This window comes from Medicago sativa, chromosome 3, assembly GCF_051527215.1.
Source record: "Medicago sativa cultivar Bolivia chromosome 3, Bolivia_mono, whole genome shotgun sequence".
Lineage (NCBI taxonomy): Eukaryota > Viridiplantae > Streptophyta > Magnoliopsida > Fabales > Fabaceae > Medicago > Medicago sativa.
Window position 1 is genome coordinate 43,168,050 of NC_140751.1, and position 27,876 is coordinate 43,195,925.

General features: G+C 33.6%; 2 protein-coding genes across 6 annotated transcripts; both read right to left on the minus strand.

The window, feature by feature from the left end:
• LOC146937558 (vesicle transport protein GOT1-like) lies at nt 1–13,021 on the minus strand. Of its 5 annotated transcripts, none has more exons than XR_015030977.1 (10): nt 9,482–12,964; nt 8,772–8,844; nt 8,360–8,451; nt 8,168–8,248; nt 7,963–8,060; nt 7,803–7,884; nt 7,363–7,427; nt 5,340–7,048; nt 4,548–4,589; nt 3,156–3,463 (listed from the first exon to the last, which is right to left on the minus strand). XR_015030977.1 is itself a non-coding variant. In XM_085751819.1 (8 exons), exons 2-7 carry the CDS (start codon nt 8,800–8,802, stop codon nt 7,389–7,391), a joined length of 423 nt encoding a protein of 140 aa, XP_085607945.1. In that variant the 5' UTR covers nt 8,803–8,844; nt 12,755–13,021; the 3' UTR covers nt 1–325; nt 7,363–7,388. The 5 variants fall into 5 exon arrangements, 1 of the variants encoding a protein (XP_085607945.1); XR_015030975.1 differs by having other exon boundaries at nt 12,755–12,962; XR_015030978.1 differs by lacking the exon at nt 3,156–3,463 and adding an exon at nt 3,654–4,107 and having other exon boundaries at nt 12,755–12,962.
• Nucleotides 13,022–20,496: 7,475 nt separating this feature from the next.
• On the minus strand, nt 20,497–27,040 carry LOC146937559 (nonsense-mediated mRNA decay factor SMG7-like). Its single transcript, XM_085751820.1, has 8 exons — nt 26,848–27,040; nt 26,020–26,137; nt 24,642–25,244; nt 24,414–24,536; nt 23,681–23,913; nt 21,652–23,570; nt 21,434–21,557; nt 20,497–21,065 (listed from the first exon to the last, which is right to left on the minus strand). The coding sequence occupies exons 2-6, from the start codon at nt 26,089–26,091 to the stop codon at nt 21,674–21,676; spliced, it is 2,928 nt and encodes a 975-aa protein (XP_085607946.1). The 5' UTR covers nt 26,092–26,137; nt 26,848–27,040; the 3' UTR covers nt 20,497–21,065; nt 21,434–21,557; nt 21,652–21,673.
• Between the last annotated feature and the right edge of the window lie 836 nt (nt 27,041–27,876).

Consider the following 27,876-nt stretch of genomic DNA (forward strand, 5'->3'; position numbering starts at 1 on the left):
AGTGTTAAATCGATGATAGAATTTTTAATTTTTTAATCATCGAAAAATTAGGGTACTAGTCTAATATAAATTCTTAATGAACAAATTATTCTTTTATTTTTAACGGTTGTAGTACTATAACATAACATGACTCACTCCATAAAACAACAACACAACTCATTTCCAGTTCGTGGATCACATGATCCACCTTTTGGATATCCCCTCGATTTGCAATCAGCATCACAGTTTGGACTACAATCCTCTATACAGCAAACTCGCCGGTTTTCTTTACTCTGGAGAACACAGCTTGAATCTAATGTTGGAATTCTCAAACTTGTGACAAATCCTGAACAAACAAAAAAAATTAAAAGTTTTATGCACATTAATATCATTTAGGACTTCATAAACTAGTTGTGGAATCATTTTTATCTAAAAACTCAAACTATTTTTTCTGTTGAATGTTAAAACTATGGGTAGTAATATAACAAATAGTTACAATTTTCAATGTAAACTAGTAAATTGTTTATAAAAATATATATTGAAAAAGATAGAACTACTTCTTTCTTACCTGAAATCAAAATCAAAGTAATGCATAAAATACCCAAAATATAAGAATACTGATTGCTTTGAGAAGTCATTTTTTAGATTTTACCTTATGTTTTGTTTTTGTGTTGCAATACTAACATTGTTTCATTTATATAGACTCAAAAAATTGTCTTAATGTTAATAAATTTTAATTTTTCCTTTATGACAATTCATTAAAACCCTTTTGTTCTAGTTTGACCAGAATTCATTTTTTGACCAGAATTCATATTTTTTACAAGATAACCAAATGAATTTTTAACCTTTTTTATACTTGTTGACCAGAACTACTTTCTAGTAATAAAATTGCATGATTACATTTATCATTCTAGAAAAAATATACAAAAGTTATCAATAGAGTCAAATACATTTAGTGTGTTTGGTATGGCGGCAACGAAAATTGATTTTGATAGAATTGAGTTTGAGAATTGATTTTGGTTAAAAGTGAGTTTGATGTAAATTGATTTATGTTTTGATACATTAAATTCTTGTGAGTTGATGTTGTTTTGATGATTTGAATCAAACTTGATTTTAAATATGTAATGACCAAAGTATCCTTTTAATTGTATTTGAAATTAAATAGCTCATTTTAGATAAATATTTCAAGTTATCTTCCTATTTTCTTTAAAAAAAAAAAAAAGTTATCGTCATATTTGAATTTTTATTGCTTCATTATTAACCGTATCTATCTCTCGGTTCATTTGTTTTCTTATTAATTCATCAATTAGTTAAAATCATTTTTAAAAAAATCAAATAAGAATTCTCTAGAACTTAAAACTCTTAAAAAAAAAATCTCTAGAATTCTCCTTTAATTAATACTAATAAATAAAATATATAGTAGTGGGTAATTATTTTATGAAATGCACTCCAAACTCCAGAACCAAATTTGTGTACAACATGTTCCATCACATCAGTGCAACCATGACTTCGGTTAAGGCATTATACGATCGTGATCCACCTCAATTCATTTGCACCAAGGGTAGTTCTCAATACCCTACGGATGTGCAAATGTAATTGAGCCAACGAGAAGAATTGCTTCATCAACTTCAAACCAATATACTCAGGGTCTAACAACACATGAAGAACTATGCGAACAAGGGACATCACCCCTTCAAGCTGAAGGTCAGTTGGTGATTTGGTTCTAGTTAAGTTACAGTCGTGCTGATAATCTTCTATTGCTCTTTGCAAGCATCAAAAGATTAGGTTGCGCTACTTTGATCCCTTGCCTATTTTAAGTTGTATGGGGATGTAGCTTACGGGATCCAACAACCTCCGAGAGCAAACATTCATCCAGTATTTCACATCACACAACTGAAACCATTTTTTGATTCTGTCAATACTCCTTATATGCCTATCACATCTACTGAATATGGTCATGTTTTATAACCTGGCATGATATTGGCAACATACATATTGGTTCAAGGGGACAACAATACACACTAGATTCTAGTCAAGTGGTGTCATATGGATTAGCAACATGCCACATGGGAGAACACCTGTGAGTTCAAGGACCACCCCAACTATAACCTTGAGGACTAGGTTAATAGGAAAGCCGCCAAAAGACTACGACGATAATCTTCATGGGGGAGTGATGTAAGGGAATCAATTCAGTTGAGTCATGGGAGGAAAAGGACGGATCACACTTGTGTACCATAGAAGCGTCAATATTATATACCATTGACCAATTAAGGTGTGCCATATATGCACACCTTTTTTTCTTGATGTAGAAGGAAGGAAGAAGAAGAAAAGGGTGTGGACTGTGGAGCTTTGAGTTTTCTTCCTTTTTCGCGTGTTGGTTCTTTTAGTCTTTTTTTCTAAAAAAAGGTGTGTCATGTGGTACACCCTAATTGGTCAATGATATATAACATTAATGCCTCTATGGTACACAAGTGCAATCCGGAAAAGGACGGAGGATTAAAATTGTTAGCACTAGGCTCAAAGGCTATATAACCAAATGATTGAGTGTGAAAAAGTGTGATGTATTTCTCCCTTATCTAGATTATATTCTCTTTGTACTACTAGGCTCAAAGGCTATATAACCAGATGATTGAGTAATGATTGTGTGAAAAAGTGTGATATGTATTTCTCCCTTATCTAGATTCCATTTCCTCTCTGTATTCTCATTTGTGATCACTATCCCCCATTAGTTCATATTTTGGTTGTGATTTATTTCAATCGATATTTAATAGCACAAAGATCCTTAGTTTCTGATTTTAACACATACAGACTACAATAGACAAAGTAGGGTGATATATATTTTAAAGAATTTAATGTCACAGCCAATTCCAACTCACAACCAAAGTTCATTATAGACGATTTAAAAAATAAAGTCCTATAGGATGTATGAGATGTGCCCCGTTAGGTTTAATTTGTTGATGTTTGTAACGCCCCATTTTCCATAACGTTAGAAAATGGTGTTACGTCTTAATACTTAAGTGTCTAACGCGAATTAAGTTCATAAAACTTTCTTTTACTAGTAAATTAATTTGGTTACTAAAAATTTAATTTAAATAAATATCTTTCTTGCATTTTTTTTTTTAAATAAAAGTCTTAGCTCTTGATCGTAAAACATAAAAATAAATAAAACACAAGGATATAAAATATGCATCAATATATTCTACACGACGTTAATTATCTTGCCCTTAGGCTTACATACTCAGGCTTGTCAGGGTTAGTTAGATATTTTACAAACACCTGCAAGTTAAAGTACGTCATATTTAAGTCAAACTAATTAAACATAATGAGAGATAACTAGTTTTTCGATTCCTATGGTTGTCCTACTTATTCCTGTGCATATCAGTGTTTGGGACACCATATCCAATTCCCAAACTGCATCTCCTATTTCCTCCAGACACTCAATCCTTCGGTTCCCCGAGTGACTCAATGACTTCCCCGACATTATCTGCAAATTGTAAGGGTGAAATACTCGCACACAAGGTTAACTAAATGCTAATAATATTACATGATGATATATAATATTTTATAGTTACATATAATGTTTTTCAAATAAAGAAATATATAACAAAATTATACATGTAATTTCCTTCACTATTAAATCCTACAAAAATTTAAATAACCACATAGAAATTAAATAATCACAAGAAAATATAAATCAATTGAGAACACAAAAAATTTATGGCAACCACACACATCAAAGTTAGTCAAAACAAAGATCACTTAACACTTTATCATAATCAATACAAAGTTTATAGTTTTGACTTGTTAGTAGCATCTTGGTTAAACCTACTCCATGGAGACCTCTATTATGAGTGTAAGGCCGTCTCAACTGCCATAACATGATTGTTTGCAATGAGTAGATATACAATCTCTACTCCAACCATTCTGGCCCGATCGCTGCACCTTATTATAGATAGTCCTGCACAGTCAGGTATCACTGCGTCGGGTATTATGATTTCCTCCAGTTAGAGAAGCCATCACTAACTATTGGTAGGAGTTCAAAACGCCTGTGATCCCCAGAAGGTCTGTAGTCGACCCAACCGAACCTATCCTCAGTCTTATATACGTTATCGTATTATAAGAAACAACCTGTATTACTCTTTACAAAAATTATTATTTTTGTAAATCTTCAACACAACTGTTTTCATCAACAATCAACTTAACAATTTAATTGTCAAAAGTCATAAATGTACCTTAAGAGAAATTTCTTCAAATAAAATTAATAATAATAACTGTGAGTTAGTTATAAGATAAATAAATTAAGAAAAATATATTATATATACTTACAATACCACGTTTAACTGATTACTTATCATATATATATGTATGCATAATATTTAGAATGTTTTCTAGAATTTCTTCTTTCTACTTACTGTCCATTTCAATAAATAATATAGATAATCAAATTTGCTCATTAATAATATATATTTAAAATATATTAATACTACAATTAAATACACAAATTTTCTTAATCTCATGTGATAATATACATATATATCTTGGGCGTTCTCTAAAGTATATCCCCTTACCTTTCAGCTTTTCAAAACTTGAGTAATCACCTTCTTCAACACCTAATTACTCATCAAAATAATTATCTCTTAACTAACTATCATTGAAATAAACACTAAAATTATTAAATGCTAAAAGTTAAGGTAATTTTAATAATTATAGAGTTGACCATAAATTTGGAACGTAACAACATTAACATTGAAAAAATTCTAGAGACAATTTTCCAACAGCTACAATTAACTAGATTATTCACGTGGTGTAAGTAATGGTTATTTTTTTTCTTACTTAGAATAACTTTAGAAATTTTAACATGATGGATTTCTATTAATTTTAACCAAATCTTACAAAAATAATTATGAGTTATCAAAACTTTACAAAAATAAATTCTCATACGTACTAATTTATTTATATATATCAATAGATACAACTTAATTAAATTTACATAATTAATATAGTCAAGTGTTTAAACTCCTAAATTTAATAAATAATTTCTTGTTACTAATCAAAAAAAATGACTATTCCCTTTTAATCAGCTCCATCACTAAAAATATGGCTAAGTTAAACATAACTCATTATTTTTGTTAATTTGTGAAGATCTAGTGAGATTTATAGTTTTGGTTCTCTAAGGCATAACATTAATTTCAACAAGAGTTTATTGAAAGGCCAAATTATTTTATAGTGGTTAGCTAAGTTACAGGAAGAAACATTTTGGACTAAAATAATACAAACAAAACAAAGGAATAAAAGAACTAGTTTGTTTTTGGAATATTAAACAAAGTAGTTAAAAAGAGTAGAGAGAACTAAGAGTTTACCTTAGTTTTTTTTTGTTCTGCTATAAGGTATGTGCAGGTTTTGTGATTTAATAAGGAGTACCAATTGCCTATTTATAAGTAAATAAGTGGGTGGCATTTCACATGGGAAAGGTGAATCCTTTCCCACCATGGGAAAGGTGATATCTACCATTAGATTAAATAGGTGCACCGATTTTATTGTGGTCTATCTACATCATATCTTCTCTCCCTTTATCTTCAACCTTAATATCATGAACTCATGCGACTTATCTTCAACCTCACTAGACTGAAAATCTGCAATTGACCCAGCACCATCACCTATTACTTTATCTCTTTGTTTCACCATGATTACTTGGAACAAGTTAACTAACACAATCATTTTCCTTTTTCTTTTTTTGGAGATGATGGAACACAAAACACAATCGAAGGAAAATTTATCATTTCTATTTTGAATAAAAAAATAATCAATGTTTCTACTTTGAATAAAAAAAATGATTGATGTTTCAATTAGAACCATTATTTAGATTAAATCATCGAATAAAAATCCAGTAAGCTTCAGTCGCATATCCAAAATTCCATTGGTGTTAAAATAAAATTGAAACAAACAAAAAACCCCAAAAGATAGTAACTGTAATTTACCAAATTAAAAACAAAATCAGAGGCATCTATTATTTTAGCTTTCTAGATCTGAATGAATGGAATCTCCACCTCCACCACTGGGTTTCCATTTCCTCGCTGAATTCTGGTTTCATTGAACTAAAAAAACAAAGTTCCTTTGGGAAAAATCTCTGGTTCTGACGCTGAGTTTTGGCAAGGTAAACGACGGTTGCATTGCAGAAGCGGTTACAATCACGGCGGTAGCGGTGGTGCTAATGTAATCTCGAATTTCTATCGCTGCAAATAGTGTGGCATGGAAGGGAGAGAGAAAAAGTGATGGTGGAAGATAGTGTGGAAAAAATCCAATGTGGAGAGACTATCACAATGCGGTGCTCCTTAATTGATCTATTGGACAAAAATCAACTTGTCCATGGTGGGAAAGGATTCACCTTTCCCATGTGAAATGCCACCAAGTAGGTGTAGTCTATTATGGTGAACAAAGCAACACGTCCTTAGTTTAATCACTGTAAGAGATATACTCAAGTAACCTTCATGTATCTGCCACGCCAATGGATAAGCTAATGCTAGTAATTCTTATCAGTAAACTGTATATTCTTATCCAATTCTGTTTTTAAAAAAATCATAAATAATATAATTAATCATATAATCCTATCATATATATTTTTCTGGTTTCAAAAATATATTTATTTATTTATTTCAGTAATAAAATTTATACAGTCGAGCAAATCGCTGTCCGAAATCCGGTAGAATTTTAAGCTGAAATTTTTATCATAGCTTGTTATGATATTATAGTACTAATATATAACATTATTTTTCCTAAATTCACTTTCTAGAAAAGAATTTAATTATCAGTTAATTCAGAATAAAATACCGCAAAAACACACTAAATAATGCATAAAAAAATAGGGTGTCACAATGTTAGCTGATGTTCCGGGGATAACGACCCCTAGAGTTGTTAATGTTTAGTTTTCTCTTCTTCTGGACTTAGGCCCCTTTGTTACCCCAAAAAAAAAAGTCCCATATTGCTGCACTAACTTCATTTGCTATATCGATTAAAATATTATACTCCATTGGCGAGTAGTAAATAAATACCACTGTATTATTCCATTGACCTACAAATCATTTTCAAAGTTGTCACTGTGATTAGAATAGTAATGTTGGAGAACTTACAGAATTGACAACTCAATGTTCGACAAAGGATGAGAGTTGAAAAGGGCCTAGCAAGGAGTTGTAAAATGAAAACCGAAACCTTTCCTTTTCCATTGAGAACACAAGGGAAGGGGGCAAGAATTGATTTTCCCATCTTTTGATTAAAAGAGACTATAATGACAATTTTCTACCATTAAAATGAGAACACAGTTCGTAGTTAGGTTTCTGTAACAAGTAATTTCTTTACATGGACTAACTTGTGTTTGCTAGCAATTACCTAATGTTCCCACAGATCCAGAGCTGTTACACAGGCACCCGCCTACCTCGATAGCGTTCAAACAGCTGCATGTCGACAGAAAAGGCTCAGTTTGATAATTTCAGCATGTCATGCAAATTAATGCATGGAGAAATCAACATGTAGCAAAAAGCTGAAATATTCTACATCATATTTACAGATACTACTCCTGCCATTCAATAATCACTTGACAGACAAACTGAACTAACTATCTTTTAAGACATTTATTTATCAAAGAAAAATAAGATCCCCCACAATCTGTCACAGCTGCAATAGATTCTTACTGCCATGAACATCCATTAATTATGTGGTACCATGCATACTGGTATAAATGTAAAATACTATACACAAATAGTAATAATAAAATGCCTATATAAATATTTGAATGAAAGGTAACAAGACAACTTAGCAGAATTGCTTACAGATCGAATATATGGCTGTTGAACAAACCAACCAAGAACAGGAATCCTCTGCAAGAAAACTGACAGTGTAGGCCAGAAGCCACTGCAAAATATAATCCCACCATTAGCAATTAGATATGACAATACTTGATAAAATAATTTTGTTAAATTTCAACAAAACCTGAAGAGTACGAGGAACCCATAAGATTCCACAATCATTCCCAAAATAGGCCATCCCAATATAAGAATCAAGAATCCTATCCCAAATGAGACTGTCCCCTACACAACCACATAATGATAAGTTGACGTGGAAAATTTACCACGAAAGAAGATCAGAGAAAATTGAACACAAAATGAAAGAGTGGGAAAATGCATAACTCATTTACCTTGAAATTACTACGTTTCATGAAGAATTGCATGGTGGATTTCAGTCCAATGGTCAGGGATACTCCAGAAACAAAGAGGATCTGATTTGAGAGATGAAACAAAGGACGTTGTAGAAGTTCTTAAGTGAAATCATACAAGCAAAATATCAAAACTTAAGCAAGAAACTTAACAATTATCATAACACAACTTACATTTCCCATTGCTAGCAAACCCTTGTCGAAGAAGAATATAACGCCAAGGAATGAGAAAAATATACCAAAGCCTGTTAATCCCAATCCAATCTCTGTTTTATGTTCCAAATGCAAACACGTATATTAGAATTGTAACTACAATTACATGTAAATACAATTACAGATAGGACAAGTAGATGGAAATGTAAATACAATTACAGATAGGACAAGTAGATGGAAACTGCGAGTGTTCAAAAATAACATGCCATGTCAGAATTGAATTTACAAATAATTTATTTAAAGAGCAACTGTACTCTAACAAAAAAATATATACTATTACATATGAGTACATAAGATAAGATAGAAGAGCAAATCATAAGATACTATTTTTTCCAGCATAAACAAAAATAAAAATAAATCAGATTTCACTTACTCTTGCGATCATTCATCTCAAAGGAAACCATTTTACACCAATAATTAAAATGTTCACGTGCTTGTTTTTAGTACTGAAACAAATGAATAAAGACACAAAGTCAATTAATATATTTACGAGAGAAAAATACTCTGATCAGACAATTTGACTCAAGAAGATCACATTGGAACATAATAACCAGAGTAAATGGGATAAAAAATGCTAGAAGAACCAACTCTGAGGTATGAGAAATCAATTCAAATCCCACCGAACATATCAGGATGTTTTCAATTGGAAAAATGAATATTTTCATGGAGAAATACAAAGAAACAATGTTAGAAAACATTTTAAACAAAAACTAGCTTGGAAGCTTAGTGAGAAAAAGACATGCATATAAAATTATAAATTATTAACTTGTAGCCAATATTTAGATTCAGAGAACTAAAGTATTATAAAAATTGAAGTAAACTACAATATTGGTTCTAGAAAAAAATTACATCAATTTTCCATGTGGATGTTGATTTAGAAATTCCAAGCTCTCTATTAAAAAAATAGGCTTAAATGCAATTTTAGTCCCCCAAGTTTTCTAAATTATGCAATTTTGGTCCCCTTAGTATTTTTTTAGCAATTTTAGTCCCCCACATTTACACCCTTTTTGATTTTAAAGTCCCCACACCCATATGTGGTTGGATTTGTTTGAAGTCTATGATAGCAACATAAACCTTTCACACCTGATCAATTTCCCCTTTGCATTTGTTCTCTTCCATTCTCCCTCCCCTCAGCGGCACAATTGACTCGGATGAACAGCCCCACCGTAATCATCAACCACAAATCAACAACTCCCATCCCCACCACCACAACAACCTTCCACCACCCACCACAACCATCGTCATCACACACTCCATCCCCCTCACTCTCTTCCTTCAACAATAATTTGCCAAACTCCCACAAACCCTCTCTTCCTCACCACCACACTCGAACTCCCTCACATTCTCTCCAAACAACAATTTCATCAACAATAAACATATCAACAACAACAACGTTATCATGATCCAACAACACATATTCGAAGCATTTGATACTATTTGATCTGAATACCATTATTTCAATGGAAAACGGTTCAGAATAATCAATGTCATCTTCATTAGGAGGAATACGTTGAGACGTAGAGAGACAAAGTTGAATGTAGTGAATGAGGATACCACATGCAGAAAGAGGAAACGTAGAGAGAGGAAAATATTCCTGTTTGAAATTATGGGCAAGGCTTAATTGCATTGAATTGGATAATCTTGGTTGAATTTCTGTATTTAGAATCGAATTTTTAGGCTTGTGTTTGGTGGTAATGAGAAAGCATATGAGTCATGGTGCTTGTTGAGATGGGAATGGAAGAGATGAAAAGGGGAAAAAGTGATCAGATGTGAAAGGTCTATCTTACAATCATAGACTTCAAACAAATCCAACCACATATGGGTGTGGGGACTTTAAAATCAAAAAGGGGGTAAATGTAGGGGACTAAAATTGCTCAAAAAAAACTAGGGGGACCAAAATTGCACAATTAGAAAACTTGGGGGACTAAAATTGCATTTAAGCCTAAAAAATATCTATATATAGAAGCCATAATCAAATCCATTCTCCAATTGGCAATACTGACATAGAGAGACACATGCTTTCATTTTTGTTGCCATCCTTAGCTACTTTGAACTCAAAAAGAAGGCATACGGCGAAGCAACACACACACACACACACACACACAGAGGTCTGAAGAACACAAGCAACCAGGAATTCAGTCTGTTCAAGCTTCTACAGTAGGGTGCAATAATACAACCAAAAAGATTTACCACAAGAGACTGATCAAGCGTTACTCCAAACCCATAGAAAAACCATACTTCTAGCAGCACAAGCAAAATCACTTAACCATTCCAAAACAAATCAACCACAAAAGCAAAAATACATAAATATCGGGTAGTCCACAAAAAATCAAGATATCTTGTAGTCGTTAATAACATGTAGCAACTATAATAACTCCTAAATTTATAAACAGCCATCGTTTACTTACAAAATAATTTGCATAAACAACAAACTCATCCAACAAAATCTTCGTAAAAAAATAAAATAAACACCCACATCAATTCAGGATCACCTCCACCCTTTGCAACCACCACATCAATCCCTCGCAAAATAAATCAGAATTTAACCTATACCATAGGGAGAGCAAATCACACAGAACAGCAATAGATCATATACCACATGTTGAACAAATTTTGAAACAGAACCACACTAACCTAAACAAACCCATCATCACTCACAAGCAACCTCATAATCTACAATTCCCTATCTCCGGGATTCCTCAGACTAGAAACCTAACCCACCATAGCAAAATTCATTTCCTTCTCTACCACTAGACCCGTTATGCAAATCTTATGTGTAGAACAATGAAAGCTCTGAACCACAATTAGCCTAAAACAGCAATAGAGCAGAATTTAGTCTAGTCGTGTTGACCTTTAAACGTATACCCGTGAATGCCAAAGTGGCAATAACGCAAGACAACAGCAATTAACATAACATGTAACACTCTAAAATAACTTCCCCGTGAATGCCAAAGTGGCAATAACACCAGCCCTGGAACACATACAATTTCCAGCTTCAAAACATAGGACCAAATGCACTGAAACAGGAAATACAACTGGTTTCTTAATTTGGCACCAAAATCTTATGGTTGAGGTCCAGCAGTTGTTGTTGATCTTTGAAGACATCGATGTGAACTTCCAAGGTGGCAGTAACACGACACAAGAGCACCTAACATGCCATTTAAAGCTCTATACAAACAGTAAAAGAAGGAGAAAATGTGATATCAATTTGTAATTTATATGTTTCAAGTACTAAATTGATCCCAAACTGAATAATCACACCAGTGTTGTTAAATGGCAGCCATGACGTGGCAGATTTTTTTACAACCACCATATCCAATTTGTGAAGGAATGCCCACCATGGCAACAACAAAGGCCACAATGGCGTGTTATATGGAAAAATTTTGACCTTCCCCCATTGACAACACTAAACCCCACCACTGCAGTACTCTACTTTCTACAAATTGAATAAGATTTTTCATAATGTCAGTCCCTACTCCCTGTTAAGTACCAAGAACTTCAGCATTTTCATGAATTAAATTAAACTACATCAAGCCACACTAGAATACCTTATATCCCAAAGCTAAAACCAAAAAATCAGAGCTACATTATAAAAACTAGAACTATAGGTCAAAGAAAACTAGAAAGCTAATGAAAAAATCCGTCCAAATGTTGCATAACTAGTTAGACCGACTTTTATCACTTCCACAACAACAACCAAGCCTTATCCCACACAGTGGGATTGACTACATAGATCAAACAAAGCCATAATGTTTTATCATATAACTTATTTCTATCCAACTCATTAATCTCTAAATCATTTTTTAATAGTTTTTCTAGGTCTAGCTCTAGTGATTTGAATATTGTTCATTTGATCTAGCCTCCTTACTACAGAGTCCACATTTCTTCTCTCTACATGCCAAAAATGTAGTCTAGTCTACCTTATCTCCAACATCTTTTTTACTATACATGTTATCTCAACTCTCTCTATAATGTTGTCATTTTTAGTTCTTTCTATCGTCTCATTCACATTAACAAATTTCAACCAAAAAGTAAAATTGGCACAAACAAGTGATCACACACCAAAGATTCACGTAACAATATCTTCACCGTGGATTCATGCCTCCGAAAGCACAACCGCGAAAAAAAGAGAAAACTCATTCGTGCAAAAATGCGAGCTATAAATAATAATAAGACGAAAATTTCAAATTTCTTCAAAATCGAATGTAAAATTGGTCCGAACAATTAACAGGAAGATGAATGATCCGTTTTTAGGATCTCAAATCATACCGTAGTTTCGAATAATGAACGAAATGGATCCAAAAACCGAAACAGCAAAAAAAAAAATTAAGATTTAGAGAAAATTTGTAAGGTTACCGATGGCCGGAGATTGTAGACACCGTGACGCGGTGGCGATTTGTGCCGGAAGCGGTGGCGATTTGTGCCGGAAGCGGTGGCGGAAGTTACAGAGAGGCGCGTGAGAAGTTGCAGTATGAAGTGATTGTTTTCACGGTTTTTCAGTTTCTTCGCTTTGTTGCTTCTTCTTTTTTATTGCATGATGAAATGTTAATGATGATGTTGTTTGGCCAATAGAATTCGAGAGTTTTGTGTCTTCTCAACTAAGGGAAAAAAATAAAGAGGGTCTACTTTTTTAGTCTTTTTTATTTATTTATTTTTGGCTTAATAGCAGTTTTAACCCCCTAACTTTTTCAAAGTTGCGATTTTGGCCCCCTAAAAAAAACTACAAAACCGCCCCCTAAGTTTTGCATATGTGGCAAGGCCAATTTTGACTCGGTCTACGCAGACGTGGCACCCTAAGTGAGGTGCCACGTGTTTTTTTTTTTTGTCTTTGGGAGCCAAAACTGCTACAGTTGCAAAACTTAGGGGGCAGTTTTTTTCTTAGGGGGCCAAAATCGCAACTTCGTGAAAGTTACGGGGCGAAAACTGCTATTAAGCCTTTATTTTTTTTTAGGCAAAAGAATGCAAGCCTAGCAAGAAGCCAAGCTGCCTAAATAAACCAAGAGAAAGCAAAAAGAACAAAGAAAAGGAGGGGTCAAACCAAAACCTGCTTAGTGATTAACAAACATAAAATTAGACATATTTATAATTAGCCCTAATACAATCAGGGATAATAGACCAGATAGTTAAATGATTATAAGTTAAACTTATATTAGCTAAAGTATCAGCACATTGATTCCCTTCTCTAAACACATGTCATGCAATGAAATTCATTGATCTGGTTTTGGCATTACAATTGTTCCATCTCTTTCTTAGCTTCCAAGGAACTATGGAGGGATTCATAAATGCTTGTACCACCAATGCAGAATCTAGTTCAAGCGGAGATTGTTCCAATTATTTTGATAGGTTATCTCAATAGCCCTCAAAGCTCAAAATAACTCAGCAAAGAATGCATTTTCAGGCCCAACATTTTCAGTAAAACAAAGGAGGAATTATGTATCATTGTTTCTGAATATTCCTCCACAGGATGAGGTATGGGAAAGTGATGATCCATCAGAGTTGCACTTGATCGAAGTAGAAATAAGAGGTTGCCAAATGACCTCTATAATCTTAAGAGCTTTTTTTGGGGGTTTTGGGGGGATGCAAGTTGACATTAAATTTCTTCAATATCAAAAATTCAGAGATGCAAGAAGATGCAACAACCTTTGTGTTATTACCTGATGCGGATGTGCTGGAAATGATTTTGGAAATTGAGCTTCTTAAGTGTATTTGCTTGTTATTGAAAAGATTAAATAAAGCAGCAGTGATCATAGCTTTACATTCACGACTCCAAGATTTGTTACATATAGACCAAATTTCTTCTTTGGATTGAAATTGAAGGGTGCAGTTGATAGAATAAGCCAACCAGTTCTATATGTTTTGAGCATAAACACACTCAAAGAATAAATGAAAAGATGTTTAGACATTTTTTAGACAAAGAGAGCACATTGAAGGTTGCTGGCAACCTCTAGAAGACAAATGTTCATCAGTTGCAAGTTTGTTAAGCATGCATCTCCAAACTAGTAGAGATTTAAAGGGAGATATGTCTTTGGACCAGATGTTCTTTGTAACACCCCGTTTTCCCAACGTAAAAATTTCATAAATAAAATCAGAGTTTTTCATCATAAAACGGAATGTCACATTTCTTAAAAATCATAAATGGAATAAATAATAATTTATCCTTCAAAACGTTCAACAACAATTCTTGAAAGATTCATAAAGTAATACGTAAGGAACAGAAAGTAAAGACATAATCCCATCCCGTTACGTATCAGAGCACCTAAGACACACTTGTGAGGAGTCCACTCACGACCGCAACTAATCTTGGTTACCTGCAAGTTACCCATACGAAGAGCAACATTTTCAAGCAAAGGGGTGAGATTTCACCAAACAACAATATTAAGCATATGATTCATCAATCACATTTAACAACTTAAACTTCATCAACTAGTATCATTAATCTTCCTACATTAGTCATAAACTTCATCTTATATTATCATAATAAATAATCATAAACATCATATATCATCTTAATCATAACATCATATATCACCTTAATCATAACATCATATATAGCATCATAAATATCACAAACATCATCACATATCATCATTAGTAAACATGTAGCATCTTATCATAAATCACATAGCATCATATCATAAATCACATAGCATCTTATCATAAACAACTTCATAATCAATCTTCATAAGCAACTTCATAATCAATCATCATAAACATCATAATCATTCATCATCTTAAGCATCATAATCATTCATAAAACACTTCATTAATAGCTCATCAACTTGACATCTTAACATCTTAACAACTCGACAACTTGACATCTTAACATCTTAACAACTCGACAACTTGACATCTTAACAACTTCGACTCGACTATGCAACTTCAACTTCTCAAATCATCTTGACAAATGCAAATGCATGTGGTACCATTCTGGGGCATAAGCCCTCATCGTCGTGGTTGAGCATAAATATACTCCTAGGGCATAAGCCCTCATCGTCGTGGTTGAGCAAAGGCTCCATCGTCGTGGTTGAGCAAAGGCTCCATCGTCGTGGTTAAGCAAAAGCTCCAGGGCATGAGCCCTCATCTTTAAATGAGTATGCATGGACTCAACATCTTACGTCTTAGAAACTTCATGAACATCTATGACATCTTAACATCTTAACATCTTGACAACATAACATCTTAACAACTTGATGACTTCATAACGACTCGACGACTTAACAACTCTTATCATCTTAACGTCTTAACATCTTAGCATCTTGACAACATATGGATCACATAAATAATTCATGTCATATCATAATATAACAATATCAAATGATAATAAACAACATCTTAAAACATCATATTCATCAATCATAAACATCATCATATAACATCATATTTAAACATCAACAATAATTCACTACGTATCTTTGTAAAAACATAATAAATTATCCACAACATATTTTCATGTCAAACCAAAGTTACTGGAAAGATATCACAAATATCAACAACTTTCATGTTTACAACAAAGATCAATTCAAAACAGAAACATATGAACAAAACGCAAAAACAAAAAACATGAAACAGAGAATGTTGTCACTGTGCAATACCGCTGAGACCTCCCTGTAGTATTTTCATCATAACTCAAAGACCAAACATCATTTTCACGTTAAGCCAAAGCCACTAGAAAGCTAACAAAATTATCTAAAACTTTCATGTTTACGCCTAAGACCAATTCTGTACCGATCAATACCAGTTTTCATTTTAAATTCGGAAAAGTTGTGCTGAAAGTCCATAAAAATTCACTGTGACCTACGTGCAGTAATTTGACCATAACTCAAGTTCTATAAATCGTTTTGACGTGAGACCAACGACATTAGAAAGCTAACATCCATACCTACAACTTTTGTGTTTACACCTAAGACCAATTCTGCACCGATCAATACCAGTTTTAATATCAAAATTCGGGCAGAATGCAAATTTTCTCCAAGTTTCACCTAATCTCATGGTTCTAACCTCAAAACTACTTCCAATAATCATCCTATGTATTATCTAAGGTCTGTACACAATTTCTACATCAATTCAACAAGTTTTCATCATCTAATCATCAAATCTCTCTCAAAACCCTAATTCTCAAATTCTCATAAACTCAACCTACAACATGTTAAATCTAATTATCAGAATTACAGACTTAATATTATTGAAAGTTAGTCTCACCCTTACCTTAGAATTATCGATTGGCAACCCTTCTCTCTTCTCTCTAAACCTTGTTTTCTCCAAAAACTGATCGTACGTTCTATGTCTTTCTAAACCTAACTTCTCTTATTTATAACCCCTCATCTAATTTCTCTTACACCTCAAAATTACTCTTTTCCTCATAATCTTATTTATTTCTAAATTAAATATATATCCCTCCCACTTAATAATATTAATACACCAAATAACAAATATACCTCTTCACTGAATAAATATATTTCTACACCAGATAACATATATATTTCTACACAAAATAACAAATATATTTCTACATTAAATAACATATATATTTCTACATAAAATAACAAATATATTTCTACACCAAATAACATATATATTTCTACACAAAATAACAAATATATCTCTACACAAAATAACAAATATATCTCTACATCAAATAACAAATATATTTCTACACAAAATAACCCCACAACTTAATATTTATTTTATTTTCGAATCTTATTTTATTAAACAATAAAATAAGTCACAATGTCTCATAAATTTCTCTAAAATCATATAAATCACATAAATCTTATAAATCACACTAATCATATAAATATATTCTAAAACTCATTTAAAATAATTAAATAATCGAAACGGACGTTACATTCTTAGTCCAAGGATCTTTTGGAAAATGATGTTTCTTAAAATTGTAAACATCTTTCAAGTCAAGATCTCCTTTGGCACTATGTTTCCAAACCAGTCTATATGGTTGACAATGTAATGGGATGGTTACTTAAGTAACAAGTAACCACAAATTAGGAAAGAGTCTTTGCAGATCTTCAAGGATGTGCCATTGATGATTTATAATGTAACTATTTAATTTGGGAAGAAGTTGTTGGAGCACTTGAACAGTTACATTGAAGGTTTGAGCAAGAGTTTCCCCACATCTAGAGTCTAGCCAGAAATTGATCTTCATTTCATCTCCTACAAGCCAAGTTGAATTCTCCACAATAATTTGGTATTCCATTTTGATGTTGCTCCATAATGAAGAGAAAATATGATGAGTGATGTGACAATTGTTTCTTAAGACCCTGCTTCTTAGAATGCAAGCCCATTGTTCTTCTAATTGCAAGAGGTTCCAGCATATGAAGCCTACATAGTTTTTACTTTATTTGTTTTTGATAATGTTTTTGTTTTTAATGATGTTCCTTAGTTTACCTTTTGATGATCGTTTTGTTCTTTAGTTTTCTAGCATATAGCATGTTAAAGCACCCAGCATCTATGTCTCATTGTCCTAGGATTCAATTGTGTCATGTGTATTGCTTGCTTATTTGAAAATCAGTCATATCTCATTTTTCGCTGACTGAATCGATTCATCATGCTTTGAATCGTATCATCTGAAGTTTCTAACTTAAATGAAACGATTCACCAAAATTTGAATCGAATCACTATTGAATCGATTCATCACATTTTGAGTCGCATCAATTTTGAGTCGCATCATAAAATCTTCCTGACTTGCACTGAATCGATTCATTAAAGTCTGAATCGCATCATTCTTCATCCTGGGTTCACATGAATCGATTCATATTTACAATGAATCATATCGATCTTCATAGGTCTATGGCTTGTATTTTTGATGTCTGAATCGATTCACTCATTTAATGAATCGATTTACAATTATAACTCAACTATCAGTCCAACTCTAGCAACAAGGTGATACAAGAGCGGCTCACAAACAACAATGGACAGACTAAAACCCTAATTGACACTTTCAGAATTTCAGCTTTAGTGATCTTCTTAGGTTTAGAGTGTTCCTTTATATAGCCTAAAAATAGCATGGGCTTGATGAGTAAATCGAGCTAAACACACAGTTGATCCAATACGCTCTTCAACACAATATTCCGGATGCATATATATTGTTTCCTTAAATTTTTTGACATCATTATTAGGAAACACGACAAAGCTTAAACCGCCCTTTGTTGGTTCTAGAAAACACACGCTTCTTAGTCAACACTCCACGTGTATCATATCTTCATATAATCTTCAGAGATCTCACGCTTTAAAACAAATCTTCCAAGAAGGCGAAACAAGACACGCTATGATGTCCTACCAACATGTCAAGACATCTTCTCCAACATCTTTCTTGGACACTTGTTTTAACAAAATACGGTCAATCACAAAATACAAACCTAACAACTTCGTCGTTAATTACATCAACACCCTAAAATTGTTATGTTTCAGGAAGAATAGAATTACAAACTCAAATATAATAAACAATACAAATATCCCGAAATCTTAGGCAATTGATCTAATACTCCTCTGGTTTGCTGGTAAAACCTACTGAAAATGACTGAAAAACATGCTAAGAATAATGTAAGATGATCTGTCATCAAGGACGTGCTCATATGCGATACAGTGCATTAAAGTTGGTGTGTTCCTTTAGGCGCGGAGCCTTAAGGCGGTGTAAGTGAGACCATGTGTCAACGTGTGATTTATCTTCTGACCGGTCCAGAACAAATATTATTTAGAATATTCATTCTGTAAGTATATCATAGCTTAATCTCTAAACTACTTAACTCCTATATAATAAACATTTTGTAGTGCTATAAAACCTTCAACAACATCTAAGTTTAGGTGACATTACAGTTGCATAAAAATCATGTCCCTTTATTTTTAAAAAAACTTCAACAACATCTAAGTTTAGGTGACATTTACCATGGAAAAGGCGAAAACTTTTCCACTTTTAACCATTAGATTAAATGAAATAAATAGTTTTATCATAGACATCCAACACACAATCTCTCACCACCCTTCTCACTCCTCCACCCTTCTCACTCCGTCCCTCTAATGTTATTGTTTGTAGTGGACTTTGCATCCTGGTTTTTATTTATAGAAACAATAGGCGGTGAATATTAAAGTCATCAATGTGAAACTAATTGGCTTTGCGTAATGGGTTTATTTCACTCTATACATGTTAAAACTTTTGATTTTTAGATGAAACATGGATATCATCGACTTAGTTAATAACTTAGTCAATTAACTTAAAAATGTTCAACTTTTTCAATACAAGAGATAAAACTGTTAAATGAGTTTCCTTAAAAAGAAAAAACTGTTAAATGAGTTAGGGTAACCAAATTAAAATCTTCGTTTCCTTTCAAACAACGGATTGATAAATTAATTATTTGATGGCATTTCTTATATAATGGCATTTATTCCAAATTTAAATGTTGAAGATTTCAAATCTGTTTGTAAAAACAATCCAGATCTGAAAAAAGTTGCTCAGAGCTTCCATCGATGATTAAAGAGAAGTGATTTTGAAGAGATGAAGATTGGTGTCACTATGGTAAAGCAATAACTAAAAAGCCTCCAAATAAAATCAACATATGAAGAAAATGCAACAGATCTGTAAAAAGTATTTATCTTTCATCAATGAACACAGGTCAGTGATCGATATTTTCAACCCATGCAAAATATTTATAATGTTGATGTTCGAAATGAATATGATGTTTTGGTCCTGGATATTTGATTGATCTGTAATCTTAACAGTTATTATTTGGGGATGCTGGAAATGGAGATGAGAAAGAAGAGGAAAGAAGGAAGAGTATGGTGAAAAAAAAAATATTAGTGTTGAGAGAGCATGATAAAATTGTGTTCCCCATTTGATCAAATGGTTAAATCAAACTGACCCATGGTGGAAAAGTTTTACACTTTCCCATGTTAAATGCCACCCAAAGTTTACATAAAAAGAGAACCAATTTAGATCTTCCTACCCATAGTTCACCTCAATCCAATTCCAAACATTGAAAACCACAATAATATGAAAACCATTATCGGCACTAATTAATAATAATCATAGCAATAATATTGTAAGTACAACCGAATAACATAAAAAAAATAAAAGAAACTAACACGACCAGTAATAAAAATGCCAAATCCAAATGATATGTCATTGTATATTCATACATACCAATTTATTTGCAAATTGCAAGTTCGAGCCAACACCTCGACTTATAAAAACATGAAAATGAACCATATAGCACTCATCAAACACAACAAATCATTATGATCCTTAACAAAGACGCAACAACTAAACACATTAACTCACTAACTCAAGTGAGTCCCCACAATGCTTATATATCATATATATCCCATTATCCAAACTTGACACCCACTTCTTACCTAGCAACTTTCCCAACTATATAGTCTGAAGCACTATGTAGTATCATTTGCAACCAGATGATGTTGTTAACAACGATTCTTATAGGTGCATCATCATGGCAACTCCCCTCGATATTTGAACGAACCATTGTAACACCACCATTTCTAAAAGACACAAGCTCCAACACGACTGAATGATTAGTCTTTTATTTATCACCACCTATCCACCCCAATGGAACCAGACAAGGCATTTACTTCTTAAGAACTTTGAACTGTAAAGATGCTTGTTTATCTTCCTTCGTCCGGGCTTGAGAGTCCTCAGCATAATCTTGTAATAATTAGCAAGAAAAAAAGTTAGAATTATTCAAAAATTAAGCAGCAGCAGACAAAATTCTCTGAACCTGCCACCATAGTTTGAAAGTTATTTCTAGAGACCAGGCCCAAACAGAAATACTAGATATTTAAACCAAGACCAAATCAGCCTCTTGAAAATACAAGATAAAGCTGTCTACAATGTATCCACATAGGGTCTGATTCTTTACGGATTCGGTCACAGTGGGATCTTCAAAGCCACTAAGTCGCCCTTTTTACCCAAGACTAAAATTCAACAGCAGAATATGGAGGTCTGATTTGCAAAATTTTAAGTCTTACAAAGTCAAAGATAACCAACAAAATGAAGAATAAATTGGCACTTACCTTTTGTAGTAGCAACATCCTGCAACAAGTCAAGGCCAAAGGAACTCCAACAACATCCAATAACAAGGCCACAAAGCTGGAGTTTGAATGAGTAGCAAAATGATGCAGCCCATCCACAATAATCCTTCAAATACATAATTGTGTTAGCCATCCGAAACATTAAACAGAATGAAAGGAAGACATCAAACAAAAAGCAATTAATCCATGCGACAACATACCATCTATATTCTCATACTGACATCACACAAAGTAACGACCGGTCCAAATTGATTGTCCTTGAAATTTCTCAGGATGAGGAGGAAACTGCTGATTTCCATTTGTGAGCTGCTGTTGAGGTTGCAGCTGCTGATCTGCGTCTGATTTTAAATGCTCGTATGTTTGATACTCATGCCAACCATTCTGTTTATCAACCTGAAGAGGCACAGACGGAAATTGTTTTCCAGGGAAGGGAAAGCTGACCGTCCCACTAAATCCATTGTTACTGACTTTATGAGAATTTGATTGAGAGTAAGCCAGAGGCCCAGTGGGGCCTAAACCATTAGATGATGAATCCAAATGATATCCATCCAACCAACCATAATCATCCATAATAGGATTCCCGCTTATTGAATCTGAAATAGAGTATTCACTACCTTGTTTAGAAGGAAAGGGACTAAAGCCAGGAGGAGGTCCAAGGTGCCTAGCAGGTCGACAGACTGGGGATTTTCTCAAAGTAGCTTGCAAGGCTGATGTTGTCATCCCAGATAAATTATCAGTAATTACTCCAGAAGATGCAACAGCATCAACTTTGGATGGTACCACAGATTCTGAAGCTTTTGGGAGACCGTAAAACACACCATTACTATCAGCAGCGACAGATTGTTGAATTGGAATAGGGAGTGCTGCGTGGTTTGGGAAGCCTACAGCTTCTTGTAGGCCATCTTTCATTACATGCCCATTCTCAAATAAGGCAAGACCTTTAAAATTGTTGCCAAGAGATATATCCTCCTCAATCCGCCTTGATGTTTGTCGTGGTTGCAGGTTTTGAGGCATCATACTGCTAACAGAAACAGGCGAAGTTTGAAGGTTTAGATTATTAAGAGGGTTGGAAGTAGAATTGACATGAAATTTTAAATCCCCTCCAAATGCTTTTAGAGCAGGCTCCAAACCATCATGGGGAGCCCATGATGAGACAACCGCATCAGCTCGCGTCTCAGACACAACAGGCTTGAAAACAATAACTTCATCATCCTCATCTCCCTCCATATACTGGTCTTCGTTTGATTGAACAACTTCGACAATTGATTCGTCTCCTGGATTTTCTTGCAGCAAGTCTTCTGCATTGAGCATGCCTGAATAGGAGGTAGTAAGAACAAAATCTTTTGAGGCTTGAGGCTCAATACCAATTGTAAATTTCTTCTCCTTTGAATCAAAATATATCACTTTCTGATCAACACTAACAACATTTGCTAAAGCCTTCCCTGCAGCTAAAATCCTTTTGACCCTAGGTTTTCTTTCTTTTTCACCATCATTTCCAAGGGAATGCTTCCTAGAAAAATCCAAGATAGTTTGTGCAGGAAGCAGTGGAATAAACCCCCTTAACTCAAAGTCTTCAAACAAAGCAAGTCGGTTTTCGGTTTCCCCTTCTTCATACCTGCTCATGTTATTAAAGCAAGACTCATCCTCGTTAATAACCAACATAGGCCCAACCAAAAGCAGTCTATTCAAAAGGGATATATAATGGTTCCAAAATTTTGATCTGAGAGTTGCCTGATTCTCATCGACGTCATTACCTTTAGCTAGATCTGGATAACAAGCTAACCACTCAACAAAAACCAAAATGCCGGGTAAAAGATAACTAGAAGATGGATCACGCAGCTCAGCACATCTCTCTATTATGTAACCCATCAATTGAAATGCAGCAGCAAATGCATTCTGAAGAAGAACAGCACGCTGTACAATTTCGGCATAAGTTTGACCTTCAGACTCCTTATTCACATTATAAATTGTAAATACTATGATACAGACAATTCTGACAATGACAAGCCCATTATCAGCAGCATCAATGCCAAAATTCAGTTCTTCATCTTGCCCTGAAGACAGAAGTTTACGCAGGCCAGCGCTAACAACAGCAAGAACTTCATTGAAGGTCTCGAGGCTATCATCACGGTATAAGAAAACCAAAAAAAATGACAGTCAGAACAGATAAATCACTAGCAATGATGCACCTAATAACATACGAACTGAAAATGTTCAGAATATATATACCTTGTACGAGAAAACAAGATTCCATTTAGACGGACAAAGCGAGTACAGAAGTATTTATAAGTTTCTCGTATACTGGATGCTCCTTCAATTCTAGGACTAGCATCAATGCTAGCTGCCTTTGTTGAAAGTTTTGTTTCAACTTTTCCTCTTCCTTTGCCAGTTGGTCTTGCTGAAGATTCCTTGACCGCAAGAACTTTGGCATCACCAGGTAGCTGAGAGAAACTTTGACGATTCTGTCATTGAATTGTAAAAATAGCCAGTCAGAATTATATCATAATGCTAAATATCACGGTAAGAGACGATAAACAAATTATACAAAAGGGTGAAAAGTAAAAACAAAAAAATCAAGACACCCCAGACACCAACACATGAAACAAAACATAGAATCAACTCAAGGCCATTTCATTAAGCTACAATATGATCCATGCCAAATAAACAGACTGGCTTTCAAAGGGCTGCTCTTTTCATCAATCCAAGACAGGTATGCATAATATTTAAAACAAGCAAAAACATAATCTGAAATGTATAGCCTGCACAATTATAAGACACTAACAGTAAAATTGAATGAATCTCATACTCAATAATAAATTAGTACGCATGCAGAAATTGAGATAGAAATATCCATAAGATGAGGAAAACAATGAAATAAGAAGTACAAACTACTCAATAACAGTTTCAAACATTTTGGACGAAAAAGTGGAACATCACAAGAGTAGACACATGGTCGCATTACCTTCTCAAAAGCAACTATCAAGTTTTCTCTTGCAGTTGTAAATGGATTATCCACAGCCAGACTACGAAAATAGCGATAAATAACCACCAGCTCATCTCCAGAATATGAAGCCAATAAAGCAAGCTGATAAGAACATAAAAGTAAAAAAATGGATTATGGCAGCTATACACCACAACTAAAATATTAAGCAACATTTAAAATATCACAATTAATGGAAGAATGCAAAACCTGATGATGGGGATTTCCACTAGAAGGCAAAATAGATGCAGCTTGTAAGTAGTAGCTAGAAGCTGCTGTGAACTCCCGGTTTATTGAGTCACCTTCACCATACATTCCTTTATAACGAGCAAGATCGCCCAAGTATATCAGACAACGATGACAAGATACTAAACCTATCTTCATATCAGCATATTTCTTTCCATCTTTCTCCATCACAATCCGATTGTCTGCATCCTCAAAGTGACCAAGTGGAAGCCTGTACTTTGCTCTGATTTTCATGATAAGATCATGGTAAAATCCTGTTGCCTCTGAAAGGAAAGTCTTAAACTGCAGCCTTATTTTAGTTATCCGATCAGGTCGCACATGGCCTTTCCCTCCCTGAGACGGGTTTGATTTTGCAGAAGAAAGAGCGGCATTGAAGTATGCCCTAAACTCCTCAATCCGCTTATAATGCAACTGCCAAAGAGCAAATTCAATATTGTGCTGCTCAGAGAAAGCGTGATCCTCGAGAATAATTGCTTCATAATTCTCACGCATTTGTTGCCAAGCATTTGGATCTGACGGGACTCGCACTTGAGCAGACCTCCTGCGCTTACTCTCCAATTCGAGGTTCTAAGTAGCAAATAATTGAAATGTTACAAGCCAGACAATAATCTCACTTAAAACTTATGGAAGTAATTTTTTTTTTAAAAACAGTATCTTATAAGCCCTGCTATATTTTTCATTTTGAATATATGTTAATTTTTTAGGTGGCAATCCAAGATTTTAAGGTGACAATCCAGGATCATTAAGAATTCTTAATAACATCTTACTTGTTCATTTAAACGTATAACTCATTTCTTGGAAAATTATTTATAGATGAGCAGTTTTATACTCTATTCTAATTAGGGCCAAAGTTGTGTCGTTCTCTTGGTTAATAAAACTAATGTAAATCTTGTGTAATAAGATATTCAAAGACTTGACGACTCAATTTCGACAACATAAAATCATAAATACAAAATAGACAACAAAATTCTTAAAGAGAGGGAAGAGCATTCGACGTTATAGTTGTGACCAAGTAGCCAAACAGTAAAGCTTCAAGTTGAAATTCAGTGCACCAAATGTTCAAATCAAGATACTTTAACAAGCAGCACATAATATAAAGTAATAGTTCTGGGCAACGACGAAGTGTATCCGTATGTAAAGTCATCCGCTCTTTAGAATAAAAAAGGGCACTGGGCACTCATTTATCTATCACACCAACTAACCAGATTCCTACTATATTTAGCTTAGAAGACTGTAACAGACTTGCACCGACAAGACATTGATTGGTTATCTAGTATCTATCTACTTTCTAATATTAATGTTTTCAGCTTAGTGAATGACCAAAAGAGAGAAAAATGAATACCTTTTCATAAAGGTGTTTCGCACGCTCCCGTGATGAGGGAGCAGACATGTTATCCATTTTTACTATCATCATCCATCAATTATTTGTTGATTAACTCTATACGCCAGCTACATGAAACCTGCAAATAAAAAAATTTACACAAATTTCTTCTTTCAATGATTTCATAGAGAATACTTAGCAAGTAACCGAAATAACAAGTAATACTGCTGTCAGCTGTCACACAAAATCAGGCAACAATATCGGAACCCACATAAAAGTACCGGATCATAATTAAACAATACACACATCATATAACTAAGCTTTTCCAAAGTAAAACTAAAAAATAAATTCTAGTCAAACACGGACTTAACATAACATGATTGTAATTGTACCCTAAATCATTACCCAAATTAAGCTAAGTTATCTAACAGATGATGTTGCATGCCACAAATATTCAAACCTTCAAACAAAGTTAGTACTTTCGGATGCATTTTCGCATGAATTAGTAAAACCCCATGATTAGATTATCGAAAAGGGGATTAAACAAAAAACATATTAATGATTATTCAAACCCACCAAGTAAAATTAAAACTTTAGCTCGATTTAATTAAAAAATAAATAAATAAACTATGCAAATTGAAAACCCAAAACATTTCCTTCATTCACAATCCCAATGAAAAAAATCAAAAAAAAAAAAAAACAACACTCCTCAATATTAATACTGGATCTGGAATACCAATCTACAATTGAACGTATATGAACCAATCACATCCAGAAAAAGTAAACGCGTCGAAAAAAGGGGTAAAATTGAAACAGAAAAATTGAAATTGAACATAAATTGAAACAGACCTGATTGATGAGATGAAATCAAGACATGGGAATGAATTTAAAGGGAGAATGAAGAAGGGTCTTCGCTAGGGTTTCGTTTCGTTGTGTGCGATATAGAAAGTGATTTATTTTTTTGTTGTTTATTTTTTGGCGTGTGTTTGGGGTTGAAAAGTGTTTGGGGTTGAAAAACAAGAAAAACAAATAGGATGAGATTAGGAAATTCAACCGTCTTCTCTCTCTTTGTATAGTGGGTTAAGTATGTTTCTGGTCCCTATAAAATAGCGACCTTGTAAGTTTAGTCCTACTTAATTTTAATAGCATTTTTAGTCCCTATAAAAAAAATTTACTTATAATTTTAGTCCCTGCTAAAACAAAGTTTGATTAATTATCCTTAAACTCTTAAATTTTTGAACGATTTTTTTTGAGACAAGATTAGAACACTATGAAAGGTTCGTTTACTAAAATTTAGAATTTTCTGACATGAAATGAATTAAATATGAATTTTTTAAAACGACAAAAGTTAAAGATAAAAAGTAATAAAATCTGGATGTAGAAATCAAATTTTGCGATAATTTTTTGCGGACGAACTTTTAGTAATGTTCTAAACATGTCTGCAAAAAATTGTTCAAAAATTTAAGAGTTTAAGCATAAATTAAACAAATTTGAATTGAGTAGGGACTAATACTCAGTGCAGAAAAACAAAATTAGGGACTAAAAATGCTATTAAAATTAAGTAGGGACTAAACTTACAAGGTCGCTATTTTATAGGGACCAGAAACATAATTAACCCTTATATATACCAGCGAAAAGACGAGCACGTCGTCTCTCGCTGTTTTTTTTATTGTATTAACGTTTGAATTTATTATTTTATTTTTTTAACAAACCAAAATGAGATATATTAACAATAAATTCTGCTTTTTAGCACGTGCCGAAAGAAGCAGACCAAAATTACAACAACTAATCCTGATAAGTCAAAAAAATGGTAACCAACGGTCAGCGAATCCCCAAACAAATAAGGGGTTGTTGCCACCACATATGGTAACCGAAAGG